Source organism: Theropithecus gelada, chromosome 19, assembly GCF_003255815.1.
Source record: "Theropithecus gelada isolate Dixy chromosome 19, Tgel_1.0, whole genome shotgun sequence".
Classification (NCBI taxonomy): Eukaryota; Metazoa; Chordata; class Mammalia; order Primates; family Cercopithecidae; genus Theropithecus; species Theropithecus gelada.
Window position 1 is genome coordinate 21,210,276 of NC_037687.1, and position 15,871 is coordinate 21,226,146.

At 40.5% G+C, this 15,871-nt stretch overlaps 1 protein-coding gene across 3 annotated transcripts in view; it reads left to right on the forward strand.

The window, feature by feature from the left end:
- The first annotated feature begins 2,197 nt into the window (after positions 1 to 2,197).
- Positions 2,198 to 15,871, forward strand: part of LOC112612821 (zinc finger protein 676-like) — a 34,440-nt gene continuing 20,766 nt past the window's right edge. For all 3 annotated transcript variants that reach the window (XM_025367758.1, XM_025367760.1, XM_025367759.1), the window contains exon 1: positions 2,198 to 2,351. In XM_025367758.1, coding sequence (XP_025223543.1) covers positions 2,349 to 2,351 — 3 coding nt within the window. In that variant the 5' untranslated portion in view covers positions 2,198 to 2,348. The remainder of the gene's footprint in view (positions 2,352 to 15,871) is intronic.

Below are 15,871 nucleotides of genomic sequence, written 5' to 3' on the forward strand. Positions count from 1 at the left end.
GGTGGCTCACGCCTGTTATCCCAGCACTTTGGGAGGCAGAGGCGGGCGATCACCTGAGGTCGGGAGTTCAAGACCAACCTGACCAACATGGTCAGGCTGTCTCTACTAAAAATACAAAATTAGCCGGGCATGTTGGGGTACGCCTGTAATCCCAGCTACTTGGGAAGGCTGAGGTAGGAGAATCCCTTGAACCTGGGAGGCGGAGGTTGTGGTGAGCCAAGATGACCTCACTGTCCTCCAGCCTGGGCAACAAGAATAAATAGATAAATGAAAGAATTATGTAATGGACTCTGGGCACTCAGTGGGAAGAGTGGGAAAGGGGATGAGGGATGAAAGACTACACTGTTGTACCCGAGCGAGTTAGAAAAACACCACACTTTGAGACAAATTCAAGAGTCCTTTATTAGCCGGCGACGGAGAGATGGCTAACGCTCGAAATTCTCTCCGCCTGGAGGAAGGGGCTTGATTTTCTTTTATATTTCGGGTTAGGAAGGGGAGAGGGACTCAGTTGCAATAATTCTACAGAAGTAAAAACATGTAAAAAAGTTAAAAAGACAAATGGTTACAGAGAAACAAACAGTTTCCAGGTGCAGGAGCTCTTAAGTCTTTCATAAGATCATGTTGATATGTTGAGAGTCTGCTTATACAAGTTAACTCCTTGAGGAAGGGGGTGGGTAAGGAGTCCTTGAAGCCTTGCAAATGATAGAGCCAAATGGAGTTCATCCGGCTTTTTCAGCTAAGGGAGAGCTTATTCATGTGGAAACAAGGCGAGGTGATTAAGGAAGAAAGGGAGAGTCTAAAAACAAAGTTAGTGAAAAACAAGGTTAGGTATTACAACACAATGGGTACAGTGAACATTGCTTGGGAGATTGGTGCACCTAAATCTCAGAAATCACCATAGAAGAGCTTATCCATGTAACCAAATACTACCTATACCCCAAAACTATTGAAATATAATAACTTAAGACAAAGATAAAAAATCTCCAAACTCCTGTAAGTTTGTTTATATGCTTTGGCTTTTTATTTTTTTAATTTAATTTAATTTAATTTAATTTTTTTAGAAAGGGCTCACTCTGTCACCCAGAATGGAGTGCAGTGGCTTGATCAGGGCTCACTGCAGCCACAACCTCCTGGCCTCAGGCAATCCTCGTACTTCAGCCCCTGAATAGCTGGTACTACAGGTTCAGGTCACCATGCTAAATTAGCTGGGCGTGGTGACGGGTGCCTGTAACCCCACCTACTCTGGAGGCTGAGGCAGGAGAATCACTTGAACCCAGGAGGCAGAAGTTGCAGTGAGCTGAGATCATGCCATTGCACTCTAGCCTGGCTGACAGAGCAAGACTGTCTCAAAAAAAAAAAAAAAAAAATTAAGGTTGTTTCAAGTTAAAAAACAAAAAGTCTATTAAAATAGAAAAAGTCAAAAAATGTGAGATTATAAAATATATATGAAAATCTAGGGTGTTCAAAAATGATGTTTGATGGATTTATTGATAAGGTTTTACTAAAATTAGGTTTAGTTTTTGTTTTGTTTTTTGAGATGACATTTCACTCTTGTTGCCCAGGCTGGAGTGCAATGGCCCAATCCTGGCTCACTGCAATCTCCACCTCCTGGGTTCAAATGATTCTCCTGCCTCAGCCTCCTGAGTAGCTGGGATTACAGGCGCCCACCACTACGCCCGACTAATTTTTGTATTTTTAGTAGAGAAGGGGTTTCACCATGTTGACCAGGTTGGTCTTGAACTTCTGACCTCCAGTGATCCGCCCGCCTAGGCCTCCCAAACTGTTGGGATTAAAGGCGTAAACCATCGCGCCCGGCCTTTAGTATTGATAATACACTATTACTAAAGTAAAAATTGGTTTACTTTTGAACAAAAGTTTTATGTATTATTAACATGACAGTAAAATACATCTGTTCACAATTCGAATACATTTAAAAAGAGAGAAAGTAAGGAAGAGATAGAATTTTCCCATGCTCTGGGGTGGGCCTGGCTCAGCTCAGGGAGGAAGCCCTGCCTGAAAAGGCTGCACCCTAGGCTGGCACTCTTGCTTCATTCAGCCCAGCATCTGATCACATCTTCTGTCACTCAGGGCCTGAAGGGACGGGGCCTTAAACATTATCCAATCAGGGACGCTGGGCTGGGAACGTCCAATCAGGCACGCAGCTGGAGAGGACAGGGCGGCTTCCTGGACGTGGTTGAACCTTTGACTCTCGCTGCAGCCGGAGGTCAAGCTCTTGCCTTTATTGCTGTGTGTCCTCTGCTCCTAGAGGCCCAGCCTGTGTGGCGCTGTGACCTTCCTGTGTTGAGAGATCCACAACGAAGTCGCCAGGACCCCCTGGAAGCCTAGAAATGGTGAGTGTGCCCTGTCCGACAGCCCGAGAGAGTGGCCGGGGCTGGTTGGAACCGGTGGGAAGTGGCTGTGGCGGCACTCTGGCCTCCCCGCAGTCAGCTCCGCATCTGCGCCCCAAGTTCTCCTTGCCTAGCTAGACCTCAGTCCCCTTTAGCCATAAGATGGCGGCTGCGCTGACAGCCGGCCCCGGGCGTCGTGTCTCTTCCCTGCGCTGTGACTGTGCCCTGGCCTGGAGCCGGGGCTACTCTTGGGGCAGCTCTGCACCCGCAGCGCCGGAGTCTCCCCCAGATGTGCAGGGACCATGGGAGGGTCGTCGGAGGAGAATCCTGACTCGGGGTGTGGTTTCATGAATGGGAAGAGCTTTGGTCCGTGAGGTTCCCAGTTCCTGCTTTCTCCTATTAAAAATTTACGGAAGTCACCGCAAAAATATTAAGGAATTTAATCAAAGAGTGATTCCAAAATTGTAGAGCACCCAGCTATGGGTTGTAGTTTATGATCTATTGAAGGGGTTTGACGGAAAGAGTTTTATAAGGTGCATAATGAAGAAAACCACATTCAATAATTGGTTAGGTACAGTTACGTAGTTTCTTTTCTTCTTTTTTTTTAAGTCAATAAATATTTATTCAAGGAATTCCATGTTGTGATTTCTTCCACTGTCCATCAAGATCACTTTAGATCTCTAAAGAGCTGGAGTCAAAAGATTTATCTTCAAGTTTACTCTTTTTAATGGAACTGATCCAGTTGTCCTGTCAGCCCTACATAACAATAATATAAAAGTAAATTTCACATTTCCAGAGATGATTGTACAGTGAGTGAACATGAATGAGTCCTAGAACTAGCCTGAGTTAACTCTGCTACAAACTGCTTGGTTATTAGCAACCCACAAGGGTTACAATACAAAGGCAAAGCACATTTGCATGATTCAAGCGATCTAGGAGAATTTTTAAATCTCATTGATTACTGACGAAATAGTTATTAGAAAAAAAAGAAAAATCTCATGTGGTTCACATTATATTTGTATTGCATTTCTATTACAGTTAATCACGAAACTACAATTACGTAGTTTCTTGTTTTGTTTTATTATTATTATTTTTTGAGACGGAGTCTTCCCTCTGTCACCCAGGCTGGAGTGCAGTGGCACGATCTTGGCTCACAGCAAGCTCACGCCATTCCCCTGCCTCAGCCTTGCGAGTAGCTGGGACTACAGTCGCCCACCACCTAGCCCGGCTATTTTTTTTTTGTATTTTTTAGTAGAGACGGGGTTTCACCGTGTTAGCCAGGATGGTCTCCCTCTCCTAACCTCGTGATCCGCCCATGTCGGCCTCCCAAAGTGCTTGGATTATAGGCGTGAGCCACCGAGCCCGGCCTTGTAGTTTCTTAATTTGTAACATCAAGATGGAAATTTCTTGGTTATGTAATCAGAGGTTAATTGGCAGTTCATAGTGTGTTAAGCCTGAATTTTTTTCCCCCCAATGTAGTAATTTACAAAAAATGCATTTGTATTAGATTTTTTCTTTTTTTTGAAACCAAGTCTCACGCCCAGGCTGGAGTGCAATGGTGCCATCTGGGCTCACTGCAATCTCCGCCTTTCAGGTTCAAGTGATTCTCCTGCCTCAGACTCCCAAGTATCTGGGATTACAGCCATGTGCCACCATGCCCAGCTAACTTTGTATTTTTACCAGGGACAGGGTTTCACCATTTTGGTCAGGCTAGTCTCGAACTCCTGATTTCAAGTGATCCACCTGCTTTGGCCTCCCAAAGTGCTGGGATTACAGGTGTAAGCTGCCGTGCCTGGCCGAAGTAGATTTTTTAAAAGTAGAAATTAGGAACTAGAGCCTTCTCAGTCTAACTGCCAGCCACTTAATTATTTTCACACCCCACAAGGAACTGCTATTTCCTTGCATTTTTCACATGTGTCCCAAGCAGGGCCTCAAGTCATTCCGCCACCCCCTATTTCTCCAGCCTGACTCTGGCTTGCAGTAAAATACTTAATTTCCACTTCCTTCTGACATTCCCAAATGCCAATTTCCCTTCCCTTATTCACATTATCAACTATTTGTCCTTTAGTGTACATTTTGATACCTATTTTAATCATTTTTTGACAAAACATTTGATGGCACATTTAAAAAGATTTGTTTTCTGTTTGTAAATATTTTTTTCTTCTGTTTTCCCTAGACACAGATATCAGAATGTTTTTGGGTCAAGGTTTCCCTTTGGAAACTTTATAGGGAGATGTGTCCTCAGCCACCTTTCAGTTTTTTCTTGGACCTGAGATTCAGTACTGTCTGGGGAAAAACCAGGATACCCGCCATCGCTATGTCTGCGAGAGTGTCTAGTGAATATCAGCTCCTGGGTCATTTTCTCCCATAAGACAACCTGAGGTATGGAGTGTAGCCTCTCATTTCCCATAAGACAATCTGAGATATGGAGTGGAGCCTCTCGAGAGCAGGTGAATGCCCTGGGGCTGAGAGGCATCTTCCGGTGCGCTGTTTTTTTGGAAAGCTATCCCCTTGAGATATTAATATTGTCTTTACCAACCCAGCTTCCATTTCTTGGAGAGACATTGTTGTTCAATCAGATGCTGGTATTGAAGGGGAAACCAAAATAATTTTTGCCCCTGGATTCTCTTAGGGGACAGAAAAATAGTGAAATAAAAATGGTAAAAAGTTTGTGGAAAAGAATAGCACTCCAAAGACAAAGAAAAAAACTGACCCCAGTGAGATGGTGCAAGAACTTGCAAAGTAAAATGTACCTGGGGCACTCACTGGGGCAGAGTTCAGAGGATGATTATTGAGCACTTAAGTGAACAGGATGGTGTGGGAGAATCTCTCAAGTAATTGGATGGCCTGACTTGACACAAGAGTCAGGCATATCTGTACCTTCGAATGATTTTGTTCACTCATTTTGACCTCAGTTGTTGTTGTTGTTGTTGTTTTTTTTTTAACATAGAGTCTGATTCTGTTGCCCAGGCTGGAATGCAGTGGCACAATCTCTGCTCACTGCAACCTCCACCTCTCAGGTTCAAGCAATTCTTCTGCCTCAGCTTCCAGAGTAGCTGGGACTACAGGCGCACACCACCATGCCCAGCTAATTTTTGTATTTTTAGTAGAGACAGAATATCACCGTATTGGTCAGGCTGTTCTTGAACTCCTGACCTCGCGATCCATCCGCCTCGGCCTCCCAAGGTGCTGGGATTACAGGCATGAGCCACCAAGCCCGGCCATTTTTGTTTGTTTGTTTTAAGACAGTGTTTTCCTCTGTCACCCAGGCTGGGTGCAGTGGTGCAATCTCGACTCACTGAAACCTCCTCATTCCGAGTTCAAGTGATTCTTATGCCTCAGCCTCCCAAGTAGCTGGGACTACAGGTACCCGCCACCACACCTGGCTACTTTTTGTATTTTTAGTAGAGATGGGGGTTCGCCATGTTGATCAGGCTGTTTGAACTCAAAATTCTGACCTCAAGTAATCTGCCATCCTTGGCCTCCCAAAGTGCTGGGATTGCAGATGTGCCCAACTGACCTCAGTTTTTTAACTGTAAGTTGCATTTTATTAGTAGGTCTTAAAAGGTAAGAAAATATTTACAAAGGGCATAAAAAAGGTGAATTTCAAAAAAAAATATCTAATTATATATTTTATTTGTTGAAAATTGTCATTCACCTTTTTCTTTCTCAGAGTGAATTTAGGAGTTTTTTCAGGTGTTTGTTTTTTGTTTTTTGTTTTTTGTTTTTTTTTCTTGGAGACACAGTCTCACTCTGTCACCCAGGCTGGCGTGCAGTGGCGGGATCTTGGTCACTGCAAGCTCTGCCTCCCCGGTTTATGCCATTCTCCTGTCTTAGCCTCCCGAGCAGCTGGGACTACCGGCGCCTGCCACCACACCCAGCTAATTTTTTTGTATTTTTAGTAGAGATGGGGATTTACCATGTTAGCCAGGATGGTCTCCATCTCCTGGCCTCATGATCCGCCTGCCTTGGCCTCCTAAAGTGCTGGGATTACAGGCGTGAGCCACCGCGCCCGGCCCTTATGTGTGTTTTTTTTATGACTGATTAATTTCAAACAGAATTCCATCTAGCTTTTACAATGTTAGCTACTGAGGAAAAAAATAAAAATTTTTCTTCCATTTTCTTCCATTTCCATGAATATATTTCCACAAGAAAATGTGGTAGATAATTGATGAGTTACATAGATTCGTGGAAACATCAGTTTCTTTTTTTGCAGGGTGAATTTGCAAAAATAAATATGTTTGTTCTATATTCTGTTATTTTGATTTCTGAATTTAATGGTAAATTTTATGTGATGAAACTTGGTACCTCCTAGAAGCTTCCCATATAACTATTTACCACATTATTTTTAATACAAAAAATAAAATCAGGCTTTATTGTCCAAAAAAAAAAGAAAAGAAATACATTTGCTTCTCTTACTGAGGTACAAAAGGTAAGCATCTTAACATTTTTCTTACATGAACACTGTTTTTGAATCATTTTGCTGGATTTTTCAAACAGTTTCAAAAACTAAGTAAATGACTCTGACATAGTAATTAAAGCTTGAGCCCAATGACTACAAGATAAGGTTAATTTTGAGCCAGCAAAAGGAGGTTATTAAAGGCCCAGTTAGTTCCTTCTGGAAAGCCTTTCCTGCAGATGTCCCAGCCTGCTTACCCCAGCGGTGGAAGAAGCCTCCATAGTGAGAGAAGCTACAGAGCCCTGCAAAGCTGGGGCCCCACAGGCAGATGCAGTTAAGGTTAAGAAAGAAGGGATTTGGGGGTCTTACTGAAGATAAAATTGTTACTGTTTTGAGGCAGTTTCGAGAGGTTTTAAAATAAACCAGTTAGACGTATATAAAAAAAAAAAAAATTGAATTCCAAAGGAGTATTGCAAAAGGAGGAAGTACCAACTATAAGATCTTTAAGGATTGCAAAGATTAGGTAGAAAAGGGCTTTTTTCCTAGGGAAAAGCAAATAAGATTAGAAAGAAGTTGAGGGGAATGTTTAAACAAAGGGTAAAATACTCAGATTTTAGATCAGAGAATGTTTTAACCTGAAGTCAGTGTGTTCTAAGGAGTGTTCTTCAGACAGTGAATCTGCAGTAGCATAAAATGAGGTCGTATGGTGGCTCAGAGTGAGTGTAGCTCAGAGTTTAGGATCCTGTGGGAAGAAAATAAACTTAAGTTTGATTAAAAAGTATTTTATGTTGACCACTGAAGGCAAATTCAGCTGATTTTTTTAATGAGAAGAAGAAAATATGCAGAGTGTTTTCCTGGCTGTGTATTGGGTAAGTAAAGAGAGCAGCATCTAAGTCATAATGGGAAGGGTGTTTCTTCTCATAAAATGTTCCTGGAGAACACAGAGGATAGAGAATTTTATTAATCACAGCTGTTTATTATCTATGTGCATCATCTTTTCCCACCCATTTTTTTGGTTCTATACTTTTCTTCCATTTGACTTTTTGGGGTTTGTATATTTTATTTGAAGCCAATAAATATAACTACAGTGTTCTGTTGAGTTCTGTGAGTAACTCTATCAGATTATTGGATTTCAGAAAGGAGAGTTCCCAATTTTTAAATAGTACCTCAGAAGCATAGATGGGGCCCATGGAGTTTGTGACTGGCATCTGCAGTCAGGACAATGTTGTGGGACTGAGCCCTGAATCAGGTCTGTGCTGACTCTGGGTGGTGTCAGAATTCAAGTGTTAGACAATGAGTTGGTGTTGGAGGATTGTTGGTGTTCATCAAACTCTGCAGATTTGGTGCCAGAAGAAAAATATCAGACTCCTGGCCTGGAATGAAACTCTGGGTGTCTGGGAATGGGAGGCTCTGCTCTCCTCTACACGGGCTGTCACACTGCCCCTTGTTCTTTGATTTCAGATCTCCTCCCAGGGTGACAGAGGACTGAAAACTTAAGGGAGATCTGATGACAAACTCCCTTTTGTCACAGCTGCCAGCAGAGGATTTCCACCCACTCACAAACACTCACTAGACATTGATGTGTCCACACCCCTCTCAGGACAAGGCACCACCCTCAGAAATTTTACCACAGCATTTTTGATCCTAGTGGTTTTTTTGGCCAGAAACCTACAAAAGTGTCTATGAATCTCCTGGCATATCTCTATTTTCAGACACTGAATCTGCAGTAGCGACCTGTTTCTCCACCAGCCTAGGGTTCGTAATCTTATCTGCCTTCATGGGCCCAGAAACAAATCAGAGTACAGCCCTACCTGGGCCACTACCTATAGCACAAACCAGTCCTTCTACCTGCCTTGTACTCTCTCCAACCCAGGGACTTTTTTTTTTCCTTTAACTTTTATTTTTGGTTGGTTCAAGGGTACACGTGCAGCTTTGTCATACAGCTAAAATTGTGTCATGGGAGTTTGGTGTGCAGATTATTTTGTCCCTGCAGTACTAATCATAGCACCAAAAAGGTATTTTTTCGCACCCTTTTAGTCCTCCCACCCTTCACCCTCAACTAGGCCTCAGTGTGTTTTTCTCCTCTGTGTTCTTGTGTTATTATTTAGCTCTTACTTATAAATAATATGCATTTGGTTTTCTGTTTCTGCATCAACTTTCTAAGAATAATGATCTCCAGCTTCATCCATGTTGCTGCAAAGGACATAATCTTGTTTTTTTTTGTTCTGGTAGAATTCAACTGTGAATATGTCTAGTCCTGAGCTTCACTTAGTTGGTAGGCTATTTATTACTAATTCAATTTTTTGAGCTTATCTATGTATTTAGGGCTTTGATTTTTTTGTGTGTATGTGAATTCAGTCTTGAGGAGCCTTGAGAAATTCAATAATTTTTTCATTTCTTCTAGATTTTTATTTGTTTGTTTATGTACATGGCAGACTTCAGTATATTTTTGTGGGGTCAGTGGTAATGTTATTTTCTAATTGTGTTTATTTGTATCTTCATTAATCTAGCTAGTAGTTTATTTACCTTTTTTAAAAAATAGATTTAATACCTGGATTTCTTGGTATTCTGTAGTGTTTCATGTCTAAATCTCCTTCATTTCAGATCTGACTTTGGTTGTTTCTTGTCTCTTGCTAGCTTAGGGGCTGATTTGCTTTTGTTGCTCTCAGTCTTTTATTTATGGATTCAGGTTGTTAAACTGAGATCTTTCTTTTTGATAGAGGATTTAATGCTATAGATTTTTCTTTTAACACCGCCTTAGCTGTATTGCAGGGATTCTGATGTGTTGTACTTTAGTTCTTACTTGTTTTAAAACACTTTTTGGTTTCTGCCTTAATTTCATTATTTACCAAAAAGTTATTTAAGTGTAGGCCATTTAATTTTTATTTAATTATTTAGTTTCCAGTTGTTTTATTGGTATTGAATCATATTTTTCTTTTCTTTCTTTCTTTTTTTTTTTTTTTTGAGTCAGAGTCTCGCTCTATCACCCAGGCTGGAGTGCAGTGGTCGGATCTCAGCTCACTGCAAGCTCTGCCTCCCGGGTTCACGCCATTCTCCTGCCTCAGCCTCCCGAGTAGCTGGGATTACAGGCGTCCACCACCACGCCCAGCTAGTGTTTTGTATTTTTTTTAGTAGAGCTGGGTTTTCACTGTGTTAGCCAGGATGGTCTTGATCTCCTGACCTCGTGATCCGCCCGTCTCGGCCTCCCAAAGTGTTGGGATTACAGGCTTGAGCCACTGCGCCCGGCCTGAATCATGTTTTTCTTAAGCTGTAATCTGTGTGTGTGGTTTGTATCATTTTGGGATTTTTGAATTTGCTGAGAATTGTTTTGTTTCTGATTGTGTGGTGAATTTTAGAGTATGTGCCGTGTGATGATGAGAAGAATGTGTTTTGTGGTATTTTTAGATGAAGAGTTCTGTAGATGTCTATTAGGACTATTTATTTGGTCAAGTGTTGAGTTCAGGTCCTAATATTGTTAATTTTTTTCTTCAATAATCTGTCCATTAGTGCCTGTGAGATGTCATCTCCGATTATTACTGTGTCAGATTCTAAGTCTCTTCAAAAGTCTCTAAGAACTTGCTTTATTCATGTGAACCCATGGATTTTTTTTATAACACCTTTCTCTCTTCTACTTTTCCCCCCAATAAACATCCTTTCAAGTGCACACAGTGTGCAAAATTCAGATGTCCAAGAGTTCAAGAACTTGTCCAGAGACCTGCTGTTTTAAGAGAAAATATAAATTATAAATAAGAGGCTTTATTCTCATATATGAAAATGAGGGAGGATAACTACCTGATTTTTATAAAAGGTTTAGATTATATGTATATATTTCTTCTGCTTTTTGAAATATATGTAGATCATATTAGCAAAGAAACAAACCTTTTGTCATTCTTTTTGACTCAGAATTGTCTTTATCTGGGACTTGAGATTCATTGCTTTTTGTCTTGGCAAAAGATTATTTTTTTTTTTATCTTTAGTCTTTAAGGTAGACACAGACTTGTTCACAGTAAAGTTCATTTCAAGAGCATAATAAAATTGAGCACAAAGATCAGATTAAATTTACTAATACAGAATAACAAAGACCAAAAGATACTGAGTAAGTTCTTTGGCAGAAACCTGGTTATCCAAGGTGATTATTTGCAGGCTGACATACTTACACTGCAAAAGCCAGAAGAGTTCAGTGTATAAACTGAACAGTGGAGCCTGTTGTACTTGGGTTACTTCAGTACAGTTAGTGTAGTTATGTGTAGTGTTTGTAGACAACCTGCATTCATATAAACAGTATTTCTACAGCAGTATGAAATTAAGGCCACAATATTTACTTTGATTGAATTCCTTAGTTATTTTAATATTATTATTCATATTTTTGAAATATAGTGTTTCAACTGAATTATAGTTCAGATAATTTTTAAAAATCTTCCACACATTATGACTAGTACATAAAATTATTCATACTTATATATTTATATCTGATACCCAAAAAAATTTCCCATTAAATCGTTATAGTAGATATTAGTCCGACATGCTTATTAATGTATCCAGTGGGAATAATTATAGGTAAGCATAATTTTAGTGTCATATATTTTACCAAATTAGTGTGCTGCTATTAGAGGACAAATAAAGACAGGTGATATGGCTACCTAGAAACTGTAATAGCTCTCCAGTCAGCTATGTTGCAAGCTCTAGTATATTCTACTATATTAACGCAGTCAGATTTCAATTTTTTATAAAAAAAGTGCTGGTGGAAGTTGTCAGATATATTCCAATATAGATCTCACATTCAATGGTTAGGAAATGCTCATGCCTGTAGTCCGGGCTACTTGAGGCTGAGACAGGAGAATCTCTTGAACCTGGGAGGAGGAGGCTGCAGTGAGTCGAGATCACACCATTGCACTCCAGCCTGGGCAAAAAAGTGAGACTCAGTCTCAAAAAACAAAAAAAGGAAAGAAAGAAAGAAAAAAGAGAAAAATCGATGAAGCAGTCATTGTTCCTACCATCCTGGCAGTTTTAGTCTAGACTAGCAACTGGAAAAGTGGTTGAATTATACATCAGATGGTGGGTACAATAAATAGATGTGTGCAAAAAACTTGGGTTTTATTTGAGCCACTTTCTTTATATTGTGGTTTCTCTTTTTTTTGGGGGGGGGGACAGAGTCTCTCTCTGTCACCCAGGCTGGGGTGCAGTGGCCGGATCTCAGCCCACTGCAAGCTCCGCCTCCCGGGTTTAGGCCATTCTCCTGCCTCAGCCTCCTGAGTAGCTGGGACTACAGGCGCCCGCCACCTCGCCCAGCTAGTTTTTTGTATTTTTTAGTAGAGACAGGGTTTCACTGTGATAGCCAGGATGGTTTCGATCTCCTGACCTCACGATCTGCCCGTCTCGGCCTCCCAAAGTGCTGGGATTACAGGCTTGAGCCACCGCGCCCGACCTATATTGTGGTTTCTGGTGGCTACACCTGAACTTACAACCAGAAGAGTCTTTATTTGTGTTTCTTTTACCCTGCTAAGAATACTTATTTTTCTTCTAAAAAAATTATTCTAGAAAACCTTAAGGGATTTTTTTTTTGAATTGCCTATTAGCATATAATATAAATTTTACAGGGCAGTGGCTAAAAAAGGTTAAAATTGTAAAAACTCAGATTTAAGTTTACTTAAGTAAGCTTTATAAAAAAAGAACTGACAATACCCCCCAGTGGCATAGAGAACAGAATTGTACATCGGCCCTCTACTCTGCCCCAGCCCTGTTCATATTCACCGTTTTTGGAATCCTTATTTATGTCTGGCTCTACCCTGGAGTCTTGCCTCAAAGAACTGATTAGAAGAGATCAGAGTTTTGGGTCATGAATCCTGTTGCCTTTTTAGAGCTGGTGCTCAACATTTTCTGAAACTTACAAGCAGATAAATGGGAAATATAAAGTATATATTATAGGATCTTTTCAAATTTTTTATTAAAACCAGTGCTTGCAGAGACATTATTTAGCAGCTTGTTTTCTGTTCCTGCAGATCTAGTAGTTGATTCATAAGTCACAAGAAAGTAAGTATAAACACAATAAAAATTTATCTAAATTTTATTAAACTCCAGCTGTATCCTTTCATCTGTCTATATTTAGCTTTTATTCTATGCATTTTTTGAAAAAAATAAATGACAGATCAACAGAAATAGAAATAAAAATGCTGGGTCCTTTAAAGCCTTGGAATTATTGAACACGTAGTATCAACTCACAGGGTGTTATTAGGATTAAACCACATAATGTGCTATCACAGTGCTCTGTAACATCCTATTGAGCCCATAGTACCTGCTTAAGAGAGACTGCATTAGTACATGTGCACATGTTCTCCAAACGCAGACTTACTCAGAAATTACTGCTTTTTTTTTCTCTGTAAACTTTAAAGAGTCAACAAAGAATATAATACTTTAGATTGAAGAATGATTGTCTTCATTTGTACTAGAATATATGTGTTGTGACAAGAGTGCTACATGTAAGGGACTCTGTGTTGTGCCTCATTTCTCTAACTAATGCTAATAATAAGCCCAGGGGGAGCAACATCATGATTGACAGGGCTCTTGTTTAAAAGACCCATTTATGGACCCTTTCCATACCTCAGAATTACATTTCATAGAGTAGGGTCAAAATTACCAAGTGATTTTATAAGCTCATTAGAGCTTGAGAGGAAATGCTTAATTAAGGGATTATCAGCCCAGGCTTCCAATTAGTATCACCTGGTCATTTTGCAGAACTCTTTTTACTTGTGCCCCATCCATGGATTCTGTTTATTGTTCTGGTGCAAGCCACCATGTTGTTGTAATTAAGTGGCTCATGTAACTCTAAGGTGAGGCCAGAATCAAGTATGAGGAATTCAAAATACATTCATGACAGTTAAGTTCCATCTTTGCATTAAAAGGTGTTCCAAGAACCTATTCTGCTTGGATTTGGTAGGGACAGTACAGCATGGCCCATATTTCCATTGCTGTAGCAGAAATTGCTGGTGCCTGTGTCAGGGGATGGCTCCTGAGGACAAAATAAAGAAAAGTGCATTTTTATCTCTGTGGAGGAGATAAAGGACACAACGGATGGAGTTTTTCTGTCTTGGTCCTTCTGCCTATGGATGTGGTGAGAGCAGGTAGACCTGTGGTGCTGACACTTTTAAAGGCATTTTAAAGATGCAGGTGTAATTTGTCCAGAAAACTTTATCTGAGAAAGGACCGTAGAGAAAGAGGAGAAATATATAAAAATGGCCTTTTCTTTTTCAGCTAAACATGTCTCAGATCAAGATCTGTGTCCACTCTGCTTCCTTCAGGAAACATGCGTTTGGTACTTGCAAACCTGTATTTCTGTATTTGTGGTTTTCCTCCCTAATAAGTTTGTCTTAACTACTTTAAAAAATTCTTAAAATAATCAAAGTCTCTGAAAAATATACATTTTTTCTATATACCAGAGCCTTTTCTATGTCACCGCTTCTTATATGCCATGCAGAAATCTCACTGTGAATTTATAATCTGCAATATTAAAAATGTCCTTTTGTGGCTGTTGAACGTGGAAGGTGTAGATACTCCAAATTCCTGTTGGGGAAAACCTGAGGTTTTTAGTGAAGACAGAGAACATGTAATGTTGAGGTTTCATCTGTGTTCTTTATTATGTCTATGCAGTACAGGATTAAGAAAACACTCATTGAAGCAGTATGGTATTTGTTACCCAGAAAATTCTAAAAGAATTGTTAGGAGATACCTGCTCTCTACAGTGCTAAAGAAAGACTACTTAAAATCACTATTAAACATTACAGCACATGGGAGATATCTCTATGTTGAACTTTCCATAAAACTAATGTTTCCTTATGGTGAAATTCACACTATGATTTACCTTTCGCGGGGCAGTATCTCAGCAGCAATGCTGTGTCCTTCTGGGTACATCAGGACATTATAAAAGTTTGTTCTAGTGTAGTTGATGTTAATAAATCACTTGGTTGATAAGCTCTCTGACACATTTTTTACTATAGAATTAATTATTTTTCTCTTCATCATTAAGTATCTTTATGTAGCTGATATGAACAAACCAACACATTTAATCTGGCAGCTGCCCTTCTTTCTTAGGTTTCCTTTGCATTTATCTGTTTTTGGAAAATGAAGGCTCTCATCTTTGTTTACAAACCAGAAAAACTGAGAAAAACACAGGCTCATTCAATTACTGGATGTTTGACCAAATAGTCTTTTTGGGCCAAAAACATTGGCATACTGATGAGCTTATTAGAAATTCAGCAACTCAGACTTTATCCTAGAACTTCTGAAAAATAAAAAATCTGCAGTAACAGGATCTCTAGCTTATTGTACACATTCAAATTGGAGTGACATCTGCTAACTCAACATGTTTGTTCCATCTGAATCATATACAAAACTATGTCTTTTCCATCTGAAAAATTCAATTAATTCCTTTTTTTTTTTTTTTTTGAGATGGAGTTTCACTCATGTTGCCCAAGCTGGAGTATAACGGTGTGATCTCGGCTCACTGCAACCTCCGCCTCCCGGGTTCAAGTGATTCTCCTGCCTCAGCCTCCCAAGTAGCTAGGATTACAGGCATGCACCCCTACGCCTGGCTAATTTTGTGTTTTTTTTTTTTTTTTTTTGAGACGGAGTCTTGCTCTGTCGTCCAGGCTGGAGTGCAGTGGCGCGATCTCAGCTCACTGCAAGCTCCGCCTCCTGGGTTTACGCCATTCTCCTGCCTCAGCCTCCCGAGTAGCTGGGACTACAGGCGCCCGCCACCTCACCCGGCTAGTTTTTTGTATTTTTAGTAGAGACGGGGTTTCACCGTGTTAGCCAGGATGGTCTCGATCTCCTGACCTTGTGATCCGCCCGCCTCGGCCTCCCAAAGTGCTGGGATTACAGGCTTGAGCCACCGCGCCCGGCTAATTTTGTGTTTTTAGTAGAGACGGAGTTTCTCCATGTTGGTCAGACTGGTCTCGAACTCCCAACCTCAGGTGATCTGCCCGCCTCTGCCTCCCAAAGTGCTGGGATTACAGGCATGAGTCACCACGCCCAGCACACAATTAATTCTGTATGGTGTAAATACAGCACTCAAAATTGTAGGTGCTAGTGTTTGTGCCCTCAATTTATACTTTATTATCTAGAAAAATAT